The sequence below is a fragment of the Carettochelys insculpta genome, chromosome 17 (assembly GCF_033958435.1).
Source record: "Carettochelys insculpta isolate YL-2023 chromosome 17, ASM3395843v1, whole genome shotgun sequence".
NCBI lineage: Eukaryota > Metazoa > Chordata > Testudines > Carettochelyidae > Carettochelys > Carettochelys insculpta.
The window spans coordinates 7,235,788-7,256,578 of record NC_134153.1 but is presented as its reverse complement, the minus strand read 5'-3'; the positions used below and the strand labels follow the sequence as shown (position 1 = coordinate 7,256,578).

General features: G+C 45.6%; 1 protein-coding gene across 2 annotated transcripts in view; it reads left to right on the top strand.

The window, feature by feature from the left end:
- The window catches only part of COL20A1 (collagen type XX alpha 1 chain), a 127,830-nt gene that overhangs the window by 93,355 nt on the left and 13,684 nt on the right, over nucleotides 1-20,791 (top strand). For both annotated transcript variants that reach the window (XM_075011846.1, XM_075011847.1), the window contains exons 26-37: nucleotides 22-180; nucleotides 2,491-2,568; nucleotides 3,905-3,991; nucleotides 7,730-7,783; nucleotides 9,131-9,226; nucleotides 9,803-9,856; nucleotides 11,286-11,339; nucleotides 12,572-12,625; nucleotides 14,367-14,438; nucleotides 16,170-16,205; nucleotides 18,580-18,646; nucleotides 20,276-20,464. In XM_075011846.1, the coding sequence (XP_074867947.1) occupies nucleotides 22-180; nucleotides 2,491-2,568; nucleotides 3,905-3,991; nucleotides 7,730-7,783; nucleotides 9,131-9,226; nucleotides 9,803-9,856; nucleotides 11,286-11,339; nucleotides 12,572-12,625; nucleotides 14,367-14,438; nucleotides 16,170-16,205; nucleotides 18,580-18,646; nucleotides 20,276-20,464 (1,000 nt within the window). The remainder of the gene's footprint in view (nucleotides 1-21; nucleotides 181-2,490; nucleotides 2,569-3,904; nucleotides 3,992-7,729; nucleotides 7,784-9,130; nucleotides 9,227-9,802; nucleotides 9,857-11,285; nucleotides 11,340-12,571; nucleotides 12,626-14,366; nucleotides 14,439-16,169; nucleotides 16,206-18,579; nucleotides 18,647-20,275; nucleotides 20,465-20,791) is intronic.

Sequence of the window (20,791 nt, the reverse complement as noted above, 5' to 3'; positions counted from 1 at the left end):
CTGTTTGCAATTGTTATCCAGGTACACGTAGCTGTCAGCCATTTGAAGATCAAACTGTACTTGGACTGTAAGAAAATAGCAGAGAAACCAATCAATACCATGGGAAGCATCTCCACTGCTGGCTTCATCACACTAGGAAAACTGACAAGAAGCAAAGGACCTAGGAGTGGGTCAGCTGCAGTAAGTCTGGGGTTTATTAGTTTAATGAAGAGTCTTGTGCCTATATTCAGGGTTGGATGGGATATAAATCAGAGGAGAATTACAGTACTATTCTTGCCCCATTGTTGTTCTTCACCATATCCCTATGAAGTAAAGAAATGGGATATCAGTGTCTGAATATCGACCACCATTTTTAATGCAATATTTTGCACCCTCTCCTCCTGTATTTGGGAGTTTGGGATGACATGTAGCAAAGCATGAGTATGCCATGTAGTTGACTTCTGCTCACACCCTGGTCTACAGGTGTTGCACATTACGTCGCACTTTAATATTAGTAGTCTTGGAACCTATATAATCATAGATCCTGCTGTAATTGGCTGGAAAAGGCAAGAGGGATCCCGTGGAGTGGCAGTGAAGTGATCACAAGGACAACATGCTCAGATGGGTTTCATTTCACAATCACCATAAATTACAACTCACAAGAGCCCTCTCAACACCAGACTCGGCTGCAAACAAAAGCCCACTTTTGCCCCATAGAGACAGGAAAGAAAAAATAAACACCTAGGCTTGGTGCCAGGCCCTGAAGATCAAGGGACATAGACCTGTTGTCCTATGAGAAAAGTAAGTGCCAGAGCCAAAAATCACCATGAATCTGATTCTTCATGGCCTTGTACCCCATGGTTCTGATGCTGAAAAGATACTTAGGCACCTGGATTCCATTGATTTCATGGGAATGCTTTGCACTGGTTTGGATAATTTACACAAGGCAGAGGGCAAGAGTGAATTAGGCACATGCTCCGTAGCACTGGGACTGGCAGATCTAGGGGGCTGTAAAAAAAGAACAGATGTGCTGATTCTAGTGCTCCACACCTGAAGGCAGCAGCACACAAGCAATCTGTGCCATGTTTGTTCCCTGCAGCTTCAGCTAACACAGGGAAGAAGTGGCCTCATGCAATGTACTGTGAGAAAATGACATCCAAGGAATGAGCTGTATGATATAGGAACCAATCCTCAACAAAGCAGGATTCAAGCAGCTCTTATTTTATTAGCCAAAGAAATACTGCAGCGATTTAGGCTGGCAGCAGCCCTGTCAGATCTCGCCCTGGGAGGAAAATATGCTCTCTCCCGCTCCAATTTTTCCTTTTAGCTTTTTAGCTAGTTGGATCTAGGCACTGAAGAGCTACTAATGAATGGCCCAAACCGGCTCTACTCCCCTCATGCTTCAAGCCTAATGAAGCTTCATGTCTTCTGCAGCTCTGCTGCCCTGAAGAAGGGAGAGTGCCTTATTATTGGTTATCATCAAACCCTATCTAAGACATCTCCAAGTGCCATGTGTTTCCTGGGGCTTGTTTGATATCCATATGCTGTGCACCCCCTCCCGTGGCTTGCACTGCTCATTTATCATCAGATGCATGGAGGGTGGGAGGTTTGACTCAGTGAAAATGGCATTTTTTTAAATAAAATGTGGGTTTTAAATATCTCTTTCCCCCCCCCCTTCCTTTTCTTCATATGGTCTCTATGCTGCATTTGCCATTTTGCTAATTGGAATGGAGAGCTCTGGCGGTCTATGGAGAGGCTGAGAGGAAGGGTCGAATTATTTGAAAGGAGACGATGGAGTATCTGCTGCTTTTGTTTTTCTACCACTTTCTTTGAGTGGCAGCAGAGCGAAGGTTTCTTTTTACAGTTTGGTTTATGTTGATGCCAATTACCTGCAGCCTTGGGAGCGGTTGTTGCTGAAACAGGAGTAAATCAGAAATGGAGGTTTTCTTAAGTCTGGGTCAGCTTGTAGAGTTCACTTGGCAGGGCTCTGGCCTCAGGGGCCTGAGACTTGCAATGCAGTCCAATGGCCGGGCTGCCCCTTCTAAATTTGGTCTCCGTTGCCTTGTGTGTGCACAATTGTTTCTGAATCAATGTGTCTGCATGAGGGGCGGGGGTGGTTTCTCACATAAGGTTATTTTTACTGCAGCTAGAAGTGGCCAAGAACTTATATGACTACCTGCAGGCCACCTTGTGTCTTGCAGTAGGATGAGCTATTATTCTCATTGACATCTCAACAAGACATAGCACGAGCTATTGCTGGGAACGTATAATAACTTGGGCATTAGCTTGCGTAATTGCTATTCTTTGGAACACCTGGCAGCTCTATATTTAAAAAAAAATCTGTCCAGTCCTTTCCTTTTTCTACACCTAAATTCTCCTTCAGTGGGCTCTCTTCTCCAGCAGCCGGCAGAATAGTTATGCATGGCAATGTAAATGGCTGGTTGCCCAGTCCACTTACCAATCACATGTGTAACCCTTCTCACGACTGGTCTAATTCTGCTTGCTTTGCAGTTCCAGCTGCAGTCTTTACAGATTGTATGCAGTGGGTCCTGGGCAGAGGAGGACAGATGTTGTGATCTCCCTGCACTGGTAAGAATGAAAGTCCCGAATTGTGATGAAATGGTGGGGTGGGGGTCACAAGGAAATGACATGTCAAATAGAATTTTGATAGGCTCAGGAGGTGAACTTTTATTTTTTTCCTTGACAAACTGATAAAACAAGCTAATGCGAAGTGGGTCTGCATTGATTCCAAGTGAAATTAATAGCAAAATGAAGCTGATAAGAAGGCTTCTCAAGCACAGCTCCACCAGGACATGTCATTACTGACTTGAATCAGACCTACTAAGCCGGTGGTGATAGATACACAGGTCTGCTACTGGCCTTCAGTTCTGAATTATAGCTACAGCCGGTTGGAAATTTTCTGATGAAATAAAGCTTCATTGGAAAATGCCAATTTATCAAACCTAAAATGAAAGGTGGTGATAGTTTTGGGGAGCAGATGGTCCATGAATCTGAATGCCCACGACCCCCCAGGCTGGAATAGCCTTCATGGGGCCCCCAGCAAGGGCTGTGTGAAATTGACATTCAGCTGACAAGGATGTCAGTTTCAGGCAGCAGCTGCCAGCATTCTGCTCAGTGTATTTGGTTTTGGAAGTGCCACGTGTGGAGTTTCTGAAACATTCTTTCCTTGTAATTTCAGTTTGTGTGAACTTTTGATATTTAGAATTCTCCTGTGAACTGTAAATCTCATATTTATCCACTGTATTTATTTATGTTTCACTCCTGGATTTCTACTGCACCCCAAAAAACCCCTCATTCCTCCTGAGCTGAAAGACAGTTTGCTGTGTAGACAAATAGTTAGAAAGGAGCAGATGGATTTTCTGCAGAATAAATTTATTTTACATTTCAGTGACAATAAAATGCAGGGGTTATTGAAAAATTCCTATTTATGTATTTATTTGCTGGAAAATTGGGTCTTTTGATTAACCGTAATTTTTAACACAAGCAATATCCTATCTGCAAAAAATTTTGATTTGCACTGAAAAGAAAAAAAATAAAAGAATCCTCAAAGTCCAAAAGCCTTTTGTTTTTCATCTTAAAACTGAAATACTTCAGACAAAACCCAAAATATTTGAATTTAAATATCGTGTCTCAGCTGGATTTTATCTCCCATGATGCATCATGGCTCTTGGACTCCCCTGATGCACTGCTTCATATCACCAACAGCGGAGATCGTGGTGCATCATGGAAAATGTAATCCAGCTAAGTACAAAAGTGATAAAGTAAAATTTTCAGCAATGCCTAAGTTTCAAGTTCAAAATGTGCTTTGGAGGCTAAGTGCCCTTAACTTTCAATAGGATTTAGGCGACTGAGTCATAAAAATAGGAATTGATTTTGAAAGTTTCTTTTCCTTCCTTCCTTCCAGAGAAATGAAGAGACCTGCCCTACTTTGACTTCTTCTTGCACCTGCACTTCAGGTATCCCAGGCCTGCCAGGTCCTCCAGGGCCCCCTGTAAGTTTGCTTTTTCGCATTTGTTCTTAGAAATGTTTGTGTTGTCTAGCACCAACATGGCATCTTATAACCATATGCAAAGGACAAGGTTCCTACCATGAACTCATAATCTCAGCAAACACTGGACAGAGGGAGAGAAGGGAAGTGACATAAAAATCCAGGAGCATGGGCAATGAAGGATGTTGCATGGCCTGTGCCTCCATGTTTATCACCTCTTATGAGATCATGTAATTGATTAGAAGCGGTAGCAGCTGTTCTCTGCTAAACTTGGACCCAGTGACTTTACCTTGCAGAGCTGGGTTTCATTTCCCTTGGTCCTGAACGGCACTAAGATTTTCATCCTGAACACTGAAATTCCCAATATTTGGGGGAGGCCTAAGATCTCTTAATAGCAGAAGTGCATTGAAGCCAAAAACATGTTAATACAGATAACAAATGCCAGCCAAGCAAAAGGTGCCTGGAGCTGGCATTGTGGTCCAAGCCCATCTCTGCAATAGGTATTTGTATTTTTATAATGCTGAATAATATAACAACAGCTGAAGTGTGTGGCTCCTACTCCAGCCATCTTGGCCTGGGTGGATGCCTTTACTCTGATTTTCCTCTCCAACTGCCAAAGCAAAATAAGTGATCTTGCAAGGCAACAGCGGGGATAGAGACAGTATTACAGTACAAATCCTCTTATGAGAGAAGGGCCAGCTTCCCTTTTCATCTGTACGGGTCTGTTGGACGGGAAGCTCTGAAACCCTGTATGAGGACTGGAAATGCAAACGGCTTGGTGGTGCAACCTTTGCTCCAGCCTTACGCAGAGCTGGATTCAATAAAGATTGAGCAGAGAGAAGAGGGAGCGTTGGATGGATGTGTCTGAAAGAGCCTCTATCCAGTCTGTGCAGTGCACAAGCCCACACAAGGAGGTGTGTGTATTGATGCAGGCTGTCAGGAACAACCAGAATGTCTGTCTGTTCTTCAGCCACTGCTGAAAAATTGTATAATTATCACACCTTCTGTGTTTCACAATACACATTACACTGAGAAAGGGGAACATTTCCAACCAGGGCTGTACCCATTCTGCCTGTGTGTGTGTAACCCACACACCTAAGTGTGGTTCAGTGTAGTGGTGCCGAGACCACTTCACGGAAGAAGAATGAGTCTCCTCTGTAGCCTTAGCTGAGAGCCAGCTGGCCTTCAGCTCACACTGTAGAGGCGCCTACACGAAGCTCTGGATTACAAAAGCAGGCAGGTGGCCCAGGGGAGGAGAAAGCTTTGCTTCCAAGCAGTAGAGAGACACTGATTGGAAACCACTGGGTTGGAGAACAGGAGTACAGGAAGTCTGGCTCCTGTGGGCAGCCCTGGAGCAGGTTTGGACAATCAGACAGGTGGCCTGTAATATGGAACCCTGTAGGAGGCTGGTAGGTCCATGAAGGAGACCCTGAGTAGGGGGAAGAGGCAATTGTGACGAGCTAATTTTATGTGGAAGAGATAAAGCCACAGGCCTGAGAAAAGGGCCTCACCCTGACTGGGTGTAGAGTCACGTCTTCTTGGGCCAAGGGAACAGGCAGCAGCCAATGCAGCTGTATCACACCAATAGGTAGGACTGGCACTATTAAATGTTAGGATTCATGTGCAAGCTCAATTTCATAATTCACAAGGAACAACAATTTGTTGCATAGTAAGTAGCAGTCAGCATGGCCAACAGCTGCGCTGGGCCCCTGGGCAAGGCCAGGGAGGCCCTGATCTGTGCCCCTGGAAGAGGCGGGGCCTTTGGCAGAAGGGGTAGGGCTGGGATCAACCCTTGGGTGGAAGCAGTGGGGCCTTGGATGGAAGGGGCAGGGCTGGGAGCCAGCTCTCAGTATTGCCGGGACCACTGCACCTCCCCCAGCCCAGCCCTCAGTGTTGGCTGGGGCTTGTCACATGGCGCTCTGACAGTGATTTAAGAGACCTGGGGCTCCAGCCACCACTGCTAGCTCCAGGCCCTTTTGTACTGCTGCCTTTGCCCTCCCCCTCCACAGGCCTGCCAGAGGTTAATGCAATGGAAGAGTTAATTACACAGCACATTGCTACCTGCATCGTTAGCTCGTGCGGCCTTTAAATGTCTCTTCAGTGCACTATAGGAGAGTGAGGGGTTTTCTTTCAGCATGACTAGGAATACAGTTATGACACACACTTCATGCAGCATGAAACCCTGATCGGTTTGCTACAGGGCCAAGGCACTTCCTAACACATCTACAGTTATTGCATTGCGAGCCACACTGTCTCCTGCATATTCACTCTTCCTTCATGAGCTCTCTTTGAGCTGGGAGAGACCCTTTTGTGGTGGTCCATAAACAATCTCTAGCAAAGCTCCTAGCCAGACATACTTAATCCAACCCCATTGCTATTTAGGTTCAAGAACAGAAACCCTCAGATTAAAGCGTCAATAGTTCATACAGCACCTGGCCATGGGAGAAGATTAGATTCCTCTCAGATCCAGTGGTTATGCAGATGCAGAGATAAACCTGGTCTCCCTGGCTACAATTCCCTTCCCTGCTGTGAGCTTGTTCATGTGGAGATTACGTAAAGTAGCCTATGCCGGTACAAACACGAGCTGCTGTTCTAGCCACATGTTGCTGCGAGTGGCTGGTGCAGAGATTAATCAGCATGGCTCCGCGAGAAGCACTTTGAGAAATGAGTGTGTAATCTCAGTGCCCCGACAAAATGCTTCCTCTGCATTTCCGCAGTCCCAATGAATACCTTTCCTTTTACGGAACATGCTAAAGTATGGAGGGCCCGATTCTGATCTCTTACTCCGGAGGGGAGCTTGCCATAAGGGATGTAACTATAAGCTCCTTGTTACAGTTCACCCCACCCAAAGTACATGTGTGGCAGCCTGGGATCTTACCAGGGCTGTATGAGGGTCAGGCCATGACGTGCATGTGCAGCAAGCATGAGAGGAGCTTTTTGCTTCCACTCACAGGTGCAGGGAGAGCATTTGTGATGGCCACGCCCATGTGGGCTGAGCTGAGTGTAAGCTCGGGATGGGCTCAACTGGGATTCCTAGTGAAATTGAAGCCCTAATTCAGCTCTTCCTCCAGAGCCTGTCTTCACCTTCTGTGGCGGGGGCGGGGGGCACCTCTCCCCTGAACCCTTTGCTTTGTGCCAACATCGCCCTGTGCAGAGCCACCTGGGCTGCTATGGAATGGAGTACAAAAGTTGCTGCCACCCTAGATTCTCAACTGAAGCACAAAACCACAAGTCAGTCCCCACTGACGCCAATGTCTTCATCACCCATTTGTTACTGTTACAAAAATAAACAACTTCAGCCTCTTTCTTAGGCTGCACCTCCTGCCTGGAAGAAATAAGCATCTACGAAGCCGCCTCACTGTCCTCCCTTGAGATCTCTCCTTAGAAGTCTGCTGTGACGGAGGGTCCAGCAGCTGGTGTGCAGTGACCACTGCTTTTCACACTGACTAGTGTCTCACTGTCACTGTGGCTTCCTGCTCTGTTTGCTATGATTTAGTAGGATTGATCCTGCTTTGCGCAGGGGGCTGGACTCGATGACCTCCTGGGGTCCCTTCCAGCCCTTGTTTTCTATGATATAGCCCACTCTCAAGCTCTGCAGGGCAGAGAGCATCTTCTTATGTGTGTGGACAGTAACTAGCACTGTGGAGTGGTCCATTCCGCAGGTTCCTAAATACTATTCCAGTACAACTGCTGCTTAATGTTCATGATAAGAGAGTCTTGTGCGTTGTCCCTCTTTGGCAGGGCGGTCCTGGGAGAAGAGGCCCACAAGGGGAGCAAGGGGCGCCAGGACCGAAGGTGAGTAATAACAACACTCTAGTTTTCTTTCAGGCAGCTATAAACCGTATGTAGACCAGAGGAGAGCAGGTACAACACCATTAACTTCAGTGGGCTTCCTTACATCCACGTAGCCCACATTTGAAGTAATCCCTGCGTTAAAGATTGAGCCTTCTTCGGGCAGGAATCCATAGATTTTTAAAAACCCAACAATAAAAATGTGTGCACTCAGACTGAAGATTATATGATTATTTAAGCACCCCGCCCCTCGGGTGCTCAGGGCTGTATAATATCGACAATCCCTGCTTCAGAATTCTCCAGGCACCTAATTGTGTTGATCACATGTGTCTGAAAAGCTTCTTTCTACGAAAGTAGCCCACCTCCATCAGAAAACATTCATCCCAGTTGTGAGCCACTTTTGTTCTCCCTGTTGTGTGTGGCTGACCTGACTCCATGTTTACGGGACATGTGAAATACAGTGGGAGCCACAGACATTGGGTGTATCAGTGCTGCAAATGAGCAGAGACAAGCACAGAACAAAATGCTGGAGCTGAATGTCCTGGAATTTGCGTATCTGGGGGAGGCATCGAAATCTGTATCCAGAGCGTTTATAACAGGGGTGGTCAACCCGCAGCTCTTGAGCCATATGTGGCTCTTCGTTCAATGAAATGTGGCTCCTGCTCAAGCATTGGGTTAGTGCCTGGTGGTGGAGTGGGAGGTGCCTGGCTCTGGGGGCGGGGTGGGGTATTAAGCCGTGTATTATCTATCTATAGTGTAGATAGATAGATAGATAGATAGATTAAAATAAATACATAATACATGGCTCTTTGCACTCTATCCACAGCTCTTTTCGTTCTTAGTCTCTAACTGGTCAGCCACTCCTGGTTTACAAATTAGAGTCATTCATTGCTATATGTTGCCCATGAAAGCATGACTGAGAGAACCCAGTAAAGGAGCAAGGGGGAAAGCCCACTGCTTGCCTTTTCCAGTGTAACCACACAGAAGCCAACATCACTGATAGAGCTGGTCAGAAACAGGCATTGTAAAAGGGACAGCTGCCAGCTGAGACATTGCAGAACTTTTCCCCCATTTTTTGACCAGCTGCAATTAGTGGAGTAATTTTCTGTAGGGCAGGGCTGCTCCTGCTTCCCGGAAAACCAGTGGGAGTTTTGCTGTTGACTTCTCTGGAAGCCAGATGAAACCCTGGGACTGCAAAGACAAGGGTCTGTATGACAGAGAATACTGGACACTTCCAGCCCTTGTGTCATCCTTTTGCAGCCAGCAGCACGTCGTACGGTGCAGTCAATGCATGTGGAAGTTGCTAGTGTTTTGTCCCACATTTGATTTCTTTTCTTTGGCTGGCTGTAGGGTGAGCCAGGTCCTCCTGGCCAAGTTGGACCAGAAGGTCCCGGTGGACAACAAGGATCACCAGGCTCCCAAGGAATCACGGTGCAGGGTCCAGTGGTATGTGATTTCTCCTGTTGCTTTTATCCCAACTCTTGCTCTGCATGAAGGATGCATCTGGGAGAGGGGGAAGGGTTTGGTTTTGTTTGTTACAGGGATGTGGAGCTAGAATCACCAGAGTCCTATCTATACCAGTGCTTAATTGCTATTTCTTCTAGCAGCACTGTTGCTATGGTAGGGATGGCTAATTTTTCTAACATTAACAAGACCCTAAATTGAGTCCCTTTGGTTTAAAACTGGCCACTGGGGGACAGCTGATCCTTTCAAGAGCCCAAAAAAGTATTACAATTTTAGTAGTCCATTCGTCAGGGTTAGAGAAGCAGTGGGTGTGCGCGTCTACTGCACACATGGGCATATACACACCTACTCCCCCTGCACTAAAACACCAGGCATAGCGTGAAGGGGTGTAAGGCTCCCCAAGGACACAAACCATTTCAAGAAGTGCGGGGTGGTACTGGGGTTGTGGCCCTGCTGAACTGACTATTAGCGATGAGCAACCCTGGTCAGACATACTGCTGCCCAGCGTAAGGGATGATGCAGACTATACGCAACTCTGTTGTTACATTTTCATTCCAGGGGCCCCCAGGAATTAAAGGGGAGAAAGGAGACACTGGAATCCCAGGCCTGCAGGTAATATAGTCAGTAACACTCCTTTGGCTCAAAGAGCTCCCGATTCTCCTGCTGAACATTTGAAATCCTGGGAGTTTGCTGCCTTTGTTTCCACCCCCCTCCCTGCCACTTGGAAACCACATCTCCTCCACACAGGAAATCAACAGTAGCACTGTGCACTGCTGTTGTGCTCTTGCATCTGAGCCTGCACAGAAGCTTGGCAAACATGGATCCATTCAGCCTCCCACCACGCTGCAATACGTTATTGGGGCCATTTCCCCAGAAGAGTAAACTGACTGATGGACAAACAGAAGAGCAATGACAGGCATCAGGAGAAGCCAACAGCCTGACACCCCCCTGCCCCCTCTTTTCTGCCACTTCCTGTGCAACAAACAGTCCTGTTGGGTCTGTGAAACTTTTTTACGACTTCCTGTTATGGAAGGTGCTAGGGTATATCTACACAGCAAAGCTATTTCAAAACAAGCTATTCCAGAAGAGAGAGTCTGAAATAGCTTATTTTGAAAGAACACATCTACACAAAAAATGCATTTCGTAATAGCCCTCAGCGATTTCAAAATAGAGGGACTGCACATATAGGCTACGTCAAAACTACAGAGATCTTTTGAAAGAAGCCCTTCTGGAAGATCTCTTCCAAAAAAAACCTCTTTTGAAAGATTGTGTCCACACAGCCCCCACTCTTTCACAAGAACAGGCCAGGGATCAAAAAAATCACATGCCATGAGGACTGCTCTTTTGAAAGAAGAGCCTTGCAGAGCATTTACACACATCTTCTTCCAAAAGAAGCTTATGAAAGGCGGCGCTCCTCCTGAAATGGGAGTGGAAGGGCACTTTCAAAAGGAGCGCCGCGTTCTTTCAATTTGCTTTCGGAAGAACAATTTTTATGTGCAGACGCTCCGTGGGCTCTTTCGAAAGAGCCCCCTTCTTTCAAAAACTCTTTCAAAAGAACTCGCTAGCGTAAACACAGCCACTGAGCCTATTGTGAAATATAGCTATTGGCTTATTCCTCTGTTCCCTGTCTACACAGCCCAAATTTCAAAATACCTTTTTCAAAATAGGCACTTTTCCTCGTACAATGAGGTTTACCTATTTTGAAATAAGCCAACCGTTATTTCGAAATACTTTTGAAATAGGTGATGCGTTGCATAGGTGCTGGCAAAGTTATTTCAAAATAACTTTGCTGTGTAGACATACCCATAGAGAAGAGGAATCTGACCTTATGATGGTGAATGAAGAATGCCATCCAGTTTCAAATACTTGAAGATAGAACAGGTTGAAAATGGAATTTCATTGACCACTTAGCGCTTTATTCTCTTTTTAGTTCAGCTCTGCTTGGTTGCCCTCTTTGGAGGTTGCCTCTGTTTCCACCATTAAAAAGCAGGAAGTGGGATGTCATTTATGGATGCCAAACTCATCAGTGGTTGTTTTCCAGGGTGTTCCTGGTGCCCAGGGAGCTCCAGGCAGAGATGGGATTCAGGGAGCAAAGGTAAAAAAACAGACCCAGAGTCGCAAACCTGGGCACGTAACCCTCCATAGGTAGCCTGAGTTGCAGAGATACTGAGCACCCACAGGCCCTGAGGTGGATGGGGGAAACTGAAGTTGTACAGCATCTCTGAAAACTGGCCAACTTTTAGGTGTGCAAGTTCAGACTTAGGTGCCTTACCCTACTCACTTGGGGTGTCAAAAGTTTAGCCAGACTGTAGCTGCTCCCCTTGCTTTAAAAAGTGCATGGCAAAGTGTCTGGGTGGTGGAAAGAGGAAATGACTGGGACTGTAAATTAGTCTCTTTCGGTACCTTACTTAGCCCAGAGCTTTCGCATCCTATTCTTCTCACAGCTTCCTGGAGCAAGCATGAATGTTCTGCTGTCCAGAGGCCACATTTGTGCTATTTACTACTCTCCCCTCTGCAGATGATATTGCTAGCACTGGGCAAGCCTGTGGTAGCAGGGCTGGTGAATTGTTGATCCAGACTTCTCAAATTTGGCTGCAAAAGCTGTCAGCTAGATTTATGTGGCTGAGCAGCGACTAGAGTTCTGGTGTGTTTGGCAGATGTTATGTTCCATTTATAAGAACATAAAAACAGCCATACTGGGTCAGTCCAAAGGTCCCTCTTGCCCAGTGTCCTGTCTTCTGACAGTGGACAGTGCCAGATGCCCAAGAGGGAGGGAACAGAACGGGTAATCATAAAAGTGATCCCTCTCCTGTCATCCATTTCCAGCCTCTGACAAACAGAGACTAGGGATCCCATTCTGACCCATTCTGGCTAATATCCATTGATGGACCTAACCTCCATGCGTTTATCTAGTTTTCTTTAAAACCCTGTTAAAGTTCTGGTCTTCACAACATCCTCAAGCAAGGAGTTCCACAGGTTGATGGAGCGCTGTGTGAAGAAAATCTTGTTTTTGTGTGTTTTAAACCTGCTGCCTATTAATTTAATTTGGTGGGCCCTAGTTTGTATGTTATGGGAACAAGTAAATAATTTTTCCTTATTCGCTTTCTCCACATCTGTCCTCTATTACATCGCCCCTTAGCCTTCTCCTTCCCAAGCTGAAAAGTTCTGTTATTTAATCTCTCATCATATAGCCTCCTTTCCAAATCCCTAACCATTTTTGTTGCCCTTTATAAGCTGTGGGTAAAGGAGGAAGGATCACATCACTTCACCCGCAACTCTCACTGATGTGGTTTGGAGCCTCTTGTTAATACACTGTTGGGTTTGCAGGGGGTGAGAGGACTGGAAGGCACAGCAGGGCCTCCAGGGCCACCAGGACCCAGGGTAAGAGCTTGCACTAAATGTCAGTCTAAAGCTTGTTATCAATAATAACTCACTTCCTTCTGACTTGGTAAATTTTCCATAGATCCCATGTAACTGCTCCTGGCACAGATTGTCACAGGATCTAGCATACTGTGGACCTTAAACTTATTCACCAACCATCTAAGACAGAACCTGAGACTTTCGGCCCCTACTGCTTCAGCTGAAGGAGTAGCTCCATTAGCTTCGGCGTAGTAGACTTATCTAGTGAGCAACCACTGGAGTAGGGATGTATAGCCATGATTGGTGGGTGGGCCACATGAGCGGCCCTTCTTCACTTCAGTGGGCTATAGCAGCCCACGTCCCGCTGGGGTTTCCTTAGGGGCCTCAGGGCCCTCCCACACCTCTTGCACATTGGGAAATCATGCTGTCCCTGCTTCTCCCCCATGCCCTCTGAGAGCTGGAACAGCTGCAAACATCTGGTCACAGCATTCCAGCTTTGGGAGGGAGGGTCAGGAGCAGGGATGGAGCATGAATCAGGTGATTCGTGGCTCCTCTGAAAATGCTGGGAGGGAGGGAGGGGGAGGTGTGGGAAGTGCAGGGATCCAGTGTCCCAGTGCATGAGAGGTGCAGGCATCCAGTGTCCCACCACTGCACTTGAGGGACGTGGGCTTTGCCTGAGGGTTAAGTGGTCCAGGTGGCTACATCTGTCTTAGTTGGTGAATGGGTTTAAGGCCCACAGGAGGCTAGACTGAAATCACTAGCTGCAGATGGACATGATCTCCTCACTCAGCTCTCCTTGTGCCAGTGGGACCCGAGCTGCTCCCCAGGACAAATATGTCGCTCCTGTTTCACCCAGGACAGCCTGTAGATTAGCTACATTTTTACATGTTTCCAGTCACATTAGTGTCATGGGTCTCTCCACACCAGTGAAGTACCATCTCCCCCCTCTCGTACAGAAGGAGGAGAGGAATGCAGAGGCTTATTGACCCACCCCTGAACTACAGGCAGCACATGGCTGACACGGGACCTGAACCCAGTTTCACGAGGCCCAGCAAGCACCAACAAACCAGTTTCTGAATAGCAAAGGTGCCACCTGTGCCGTTGGAATTACAACAAAACCTCCATCTCATTTCCCCCAGCCCACTAAATAGCTGTCAGTTACTAGTGAATAGAATCCAGTGGGGGGGAAAAATACAAATCCATAGCATATAACTGGCCCTTTCTCTGAATAGTTCTGGCACCTGCAGAAATACACCAGGGAAGCAAACTCAGGTGTCTAGAGCATGCAGATTGTTTGTTTCTTTTTCTTTAAATAATTCTTCATCGTTGATGCAGTTACACATTGGAGGGAAGCACAGCTCTAAGAAAGAGGCGAGAACTCTCTTAAGAAAAAGGGATGTGCTCTGGGCTAAGACTAAAATAATCTGAATAGAGAATGAAAGAACCAAGAACCAAAGGGTAAAAAAAATCAGATTTCAAGTCCTGGGCACAATTCACATCTGCTCCCCCTGACCATAACTGAGACTGTAACAGGGAATGATGTGAACATGACTCATACTTGATATACTCTTAACATTGTATTTGTGCTTGGATGATGTGTTGGCATGAACCTGAAGGGCACAATGCCTTTAACTGAGCCCTCTAAACACATTCTGCTGGTGCCCTTGGAGTCATAGGGAGATGTCAGCCTCAAGTAAGGGAAGAAAACATGCAACTGACTGAGCTTTTTCTACAGCTGCATCTCATAATTTAATCTCTGCAGGGTTTCCCAGGAATAACAGGTTCCCGAGGCAGCAATGGAGAACGAGGACCTCCTGGTGATGTTGGACCCACTGTAAGTTGTTGGAGAGTTTTATGTCATGGTATTCCAGCAGTGCCTGATGAGGGCATAGAATCTGATGGAGCCCTAAATAGAAAAGAAAGGCAGCTGTCAAGTTCATCTGCATTCACAATGTGTGTTGCTCTGAGGCCTTTAGTTCAGATCCATCTCTTCTGGTGGAAGGGACTTCGGCTATTCTTCAAAGACCTGGATGGCAAATATCTTGGAGCAGACTCAGAGTTAGCTGTTCATGTGCCTGGCAAGATTGTGCCTGGCAAGATTCTAAGCTCAATAAAATCCACTGATCAGAAATTTCTCCATACAAGAGTCTGAGCTGGAAAAAAGAAAAGTGCTAGAGATGAGCCTGAACCAAACCCACAGAACCAAGCTTTTGCGGTAAGCCTCAGCTCACATTTGAACTTTGTAGTTTTCCTGTTAGCTCAGATGAAGAACTCTCTGCATGTAAGAGGAACTTACCTTGGCAAATCTGTAGCATTTTGATGGTTCTGAGAGTCTTTTTTCTATTGCTCCTTATTTGTGTAATCCTTGGGAATTTGTAACCCATTTGGTCTTCAGTGGTTGTGAATGGAGTGGCAATCAAACTAGGGGGATCACATGTTATGGAAGAGACCAAACTCATTGATCCTGAGGTGATATCTTCTCTTGGCCTGTTGCTCTGCTGCAATTGGCAGAGGTGGACCATGTGACTCCTTACAACAGCACATTCCAGATAATAAAGTGGTTTTGGAAGGGGAATCTCTCCTCCAATTGATGCATAGAGAATTTACACTGATGTGGAAGGGAATCGGTGTAAATCATCTGAGCGTCACTGGGGAAAAGATAGATGTCTGAGCTTAGGGTTGGAATTCCATCCTTTAACTCCTCCCTGTTGCGCCTAGATACTGCAGATGATTTCCTATGACAGACAGCTGCCTAGCATAAATGCTGCACTATCTAGGCACGATAAGATGTTTTAGGAACAGGGTATTTAGCTTCAATGGTGGTAGCTACTCTGTCAAATTTCCATTGTAACTCTTTAATTACAGCCCCTGTGTTTACTGGTTCACACGCCCATGGCCAAACAATATGGCATTAGCCATGCATTTTGCATAATTCTGTGATATACGACCCTAAGATATCCACAAATAGGGCTGTGCATATACAGGTCAGCTTCTTCTGTGCAACCCCATGCACACTCATTGGGTTCTGTGCATGCAAATAGCTGAGACTATAGGTTTGGAAGGAGCATCTGAAAATGTGGTCCTTAATTTGGAGTTAGCCTGTGAACATACCTCTGGCTGTTCTCTTGAGAATAACACTGGTCGAATAATACAGGCTGAACCTCTCTGATCCAGAACTCTCTTATCTGGCAACTACCATGATTTTAGTTAGCCAGATGATGTCGCATCATGGGTGTGGCCAAGTTTCCTGTGGTCCCATAAAGTTTGTTTACAGTCACCAGTCCTGGCTCTCAGTGTTCTGTGCTGTTATTTAGCTGTAATTTACACCTAAATGTCTTCTAAGTGCCTAAGAAGCAGTGGAAGTGGTGGCAATGTTCTAGACATTATTGACCTCCTGTGGTCCGGCAAATTCTCTCGTATGCACCAGTCAGGTCCCGGGCGTGCCAAACTAGAGAGGTTCAATCTGTACAATAATCCTGGCTTTTATTAAATTGGCCCTTTACGTTCCATTTTTTACCTTCTCCCAGGTTAAAATGTGTTTATTTTTGCTCTGTTTTCCCAACAGGGTCTGCCTGGTCCAAAGGGAGAAAGGGGAGAGAAAGTGAGTTCTCCTTGGATTTCTTTATATTGTGCTGAACATTTACTGAGTGCAGCATTAAAAAGGCCATGTACACTATGCAAAAGTGGCATGATTAAGCTATTTCTTTGCTATACCACCTCATTTACCTATAGCTTCTTGGCTTTCCATTCCCCTGAATGATTGTTCCATGGGAATCTGACATGACATTGTAACATACAACAAGAAGGCCTGTGGCACCTTGTAGACTAACAGATATTTTCTATAAGGTGCCACAGGACTTCTTGTTGTTTTTGAAGATACAAACTAACTCGGCTACCCCTCTCATATTTGTGACATAGAGTGTCAGTAATGGGGGAGGGAGAGAAAAGAAGCTTACCAACAGCTTGACTCCCCTGATAAAAATGTTTTGCATAATAGTATAGCCCCTCCAAGCTTTTGGGGGCACTGATCGTCCCTTTATTTTAATGAGATTTAGGCACCTTTGAAGATCATTCAATCAGATTTAAGCTCCGAAATGACTTTGCTGATTTTTCACCCAGGATTTGTTGTTTGGCCTGTTCTGTGCTGCTGGGTAGCACTTGGAACCTGAGAATCCACCTTATTCTTGTACTAGCGCACAGTCAGTAAATTACGCGTGATAACTCGCAAAATTCAAGCCTCGCCTATAGGCAATTCAAATGGAGAATGTGCCATAATGTTTTGTCTTATGCCGGAACTTGATTGAAAGCCCACTGACATCAATGAAATTCATTGTCTTCTATGGACTTTTGCTGACATCATTAGAAACCCATTACCTGGACCTCTTCCCTACTGGGTTCCCTTTGCAGATGTCTTCAGGTACAGCCACATTGCAAAGAAAAACATACCCCACCAAGTCTCAGAGCCCAGGTCAGGTGATTCAGGATTGTGCTGCAGTGGAGACAGTCCTGCTCAGACAAGAGCAAGGGCTTTGAGACCCTCCCTCTCCTCACTGGTTTCCAAGTGTGGGTTTCAACCTGAGGAGGACTGTCTTTGTTGTTATTGTCAGCCCCACAACCCCAGTCCTGCGAGCCCACGTCACTAGACCCCGGCTCTGAGATTTGGCATCATGGGATGTTCTTTCCAGTAGAGTTGTACCCTTCGCTGAGGCAAGGTACAAGATTTTTCTACTTGAAGCTGGTCCCTGATTGTTCATTTTGTCACCTCCCCTTTAAACCAGCTCTTCTTTTTGACAGGTCCAGCCATGGGGGAGGGAGGAACAAAGGAGACAGTTGCCACAAGACCTGTCATTTCAAAAGGGCCCAGAACTCCAGTTGCCACTGCACCAAAGTAGCAGTGGTGGTGGCTGGAACTCAGGCCCCTTTGGAACACCATGGCAGTGCCGTGCCACTATTCCATGCACAGATCTGAGGGAGCACTGTGGGGGCCCAGGGATGACTATCCCTTCTGCCCTTGTCCCTGCTTTTTCTGGGGGCTGGGAGCTGGGCTCCTCTCCCACCTTTTCCCCAGGCCCACAGTGGCTGTCAGCTCCACTGGTTTTAGTGATTTTTCTTTTGTGTTGTGATTGTTGTTTTTTCCTTGGCCTTGCGGCCAATTTGTTTAATTCTTTGCAAGATGACACATTGATCACAACAGTACCAGCCACAGCTGGAAGTTTTATCAAGAGGCCTCAAACAAGTATTCCCTGTAAGCTGAGCACTTAAGTGGCTACCCAGGAGAGATTCAAATGCCTCCCAGCTGATTAGCAGAGTGCCCACAGCTGGCAGGAGCCAGCAGCATCTGTTTCTACTGGTGGTGCACATCCCATGTGCCTTTGTGTACATAAAATTTATTCTGCACACAGATGGAAAAATTCGAGGGAACATTACCTGGAAGGGTTCCATTTTCCTATGGTTATGATTTTTCATAGTATCAATGTTTATTTCCAAGTTATTTTTATCCTACTGTGTAAAAACTAAAAAAAAAACAAAAAAAAACCCTCAGAAAGTAATTGTTTATTCATGCACTATGGCTGTAGGAGTCAAAATTCATTCATAAAAGATTCAGAAACAGAGACATGAAATTGCAAGATTTAATCCTTACTTTTAAATTATACTGAATACTGATTTATATTCTAGATATGCTGTTATCAGCCTTTACACTATATAATTATATATGCCAATATACTCTTTAATTGTGGTTCATTTCATTTGTTAATGAGTTTATAATAACCAATCTGCAGATTCAGGTAAAAGCAAAATAGTGGTATTTACCAGTTAAGTTTTTATTGCTAGAAAGCCTTTTGATGACTAAATCGAGACATCTCATAGTGATGAATATCTCAGTAGTTCAAGCTTTTGGTAAGAATATGCCATCAGAAAACTTAATTCTACCCACTTCATTTTAAAGTATTTAATTCTTTTCAATTTTACTTCAGGGAGAACCACAATCTTTGGCCACAATTTACCAGCTGGTTAGTCAGGCTTGTGAGCAGATGATTCAGAGTAAGTATCACGTGTCTCTTTGAGCAGTAGCGCTTCTAAGACACTTGAAGTTTCACCGCATAATAAAGAATTGATTCAAAATCCATTGACAGGAATTTACTTCACTGGGCTTTGGACCAGATACAGAGTCTGATCCTGTGTGGTGCTGAGCATTAAAGTGAGGCCTCTCTCAAGCAGGCCTCAAAACTGAGCATTTACCCCTTAACCCTAAGTTGCAGTAACACAAAGACATGTGATGTATAATTTTGCAGTCCTGCTTGGCATCTTGTCCTGAGTTTTTCTTGTAAGTGTAGGAAAAGGCTTGGATTGAAATTTGTTTTCTGTAAGGAAAAATTACTGCTGCGATCCATTAATTGGTCCTTCAGTTTCTACAGCAGAGAAGAACATGAGACTTGATTTTTGAGTGGGTGCACAGCTGGGTACGTGGAACTTGGGAAGCTCAGAACAGATGATGCAGCCTGGACCAAGTGCACTGACCATTGAATGCACCAAGGAAAAGTGTGTTTGTTTCCCCTAGGCTGAAGAGCAACAAAATTGCTTGGGTTCCACCAGTGCACAGGGAGGTCTAGTGAGTGCTTTGCCAAAAGTCAGATAGCAAGACCATGACTCAGCAGAGTCTTCTTCAGTTCGTGACTTCTGCAGTTTAGACTGACAACTTCATGGTACCTGGTGATTTTTATTTATACTTTTCTTTTTTTTAATATATGGGACAAAATCCAAGTATGCAGAGTGAAATCAGACCACATCATTCACCCTGACATGAGTTCTGCAAAACAAACCCAGAACTAGAGAAGACTCTGTGACAACAAAAGTTTTTTGTAGGTTAATTCACGACTATGGAAAATAGGTATGAGCCAAAACTAGAGCTATTTTCACTTATCTACCATAAACTTGGGGGTCGGGGAACAGACAGAACAGAAGTGGTTCTCAAACACTCTACTTGTAGTTTTGGAAACTCAACAATGTTTCCAGCTAGCACTTTCTTCAAACCCAAACCACCCTTTCTCTGGTCTGACGATAGGTACATTGCACTTTAAGACTGACTTTAGTATTGCCTTCTCTCTGCTATGCACTTTATGTGACTTAAATGTATAACCTTGTAGCATCAGAACTGTATATGTGAAACTAAAAATGGACCAAAATGAGAACCTTGTTTCTAAGGGCTTTCAGATTTCAAGGGCTTGGTGATTTGTTTCAGCCTTAGTCCTCGGAACTAAATGGAGTGACAATTTCCGATCCAGGACCAGAAGAGGCTTTTGTGGGGTGGGGGAAGAGGAATGTCTTGTACAGATGGAGCCAATGTTTTGTGAGATAGGGTGGCACTGTTGCATGTCCACACACATGCTGGCCCTGACTTGGCTCTAAACCTAATCGTCTACTTTATAGCTCTACATTTGACAGACTCCAACTATATTTGTTCAATTGGAAGAACTTACAGAGCCTTTCCTGAGCCTGGTAGAAGGTTAGGGATTGGCCTAACAGTGGGCAAAAGGCTCTTGGACCCTTATTATTTTATCTGCCAATGTTAAATTCATGCCAGCTGAGGTCCTGACCTAAGGCCTTTTGTTCACCTCAGCATCTTCTCCAGAGTACAGATGAGGCAGTTCATTTTCTGATTTGCCTTCTCAGCTCATGTGCTGAAATTTGACTCATTCATCCATGAACATACAAGGAAGCCAGTTCCCATGTGGGATGACACTTTGAAGCCGGGAGTACCTGGACCACCAGGTCTCCCAGGTACTGCTGGTGCTAGAGGAGAAGGAGGAGAAGATGGCATTCCAGGACTGCCAGGCAAAGATGGATATCCTGGGGAAAGAGGTACTGACTGAAATGTTAAGCAGGGCTTTACTGTGACAGCCTTTGTATTCTCAGACATAATGACTGATGAAGGGTGGCTTCTGCACCTAAAAGAACCTCTTGTTCCAGATATATAGGAAATGAGCCCCGAGAACCGAGTGTTGGTCCTTTTCAATATATCCTGCATGGTATGCAGTGGTGTCCAAAAATGATGTAAGGGATCACCACAGCCAAAACCCCCAGCCAGAAGCTGCCCTGCCCCCAGATTACTTACGGAAGCTGCCATGGAGTATGTCTGCAGCCATGCCACACAAGCCACAGCTGCCCTGGAGCACTGCATGAGCCGCC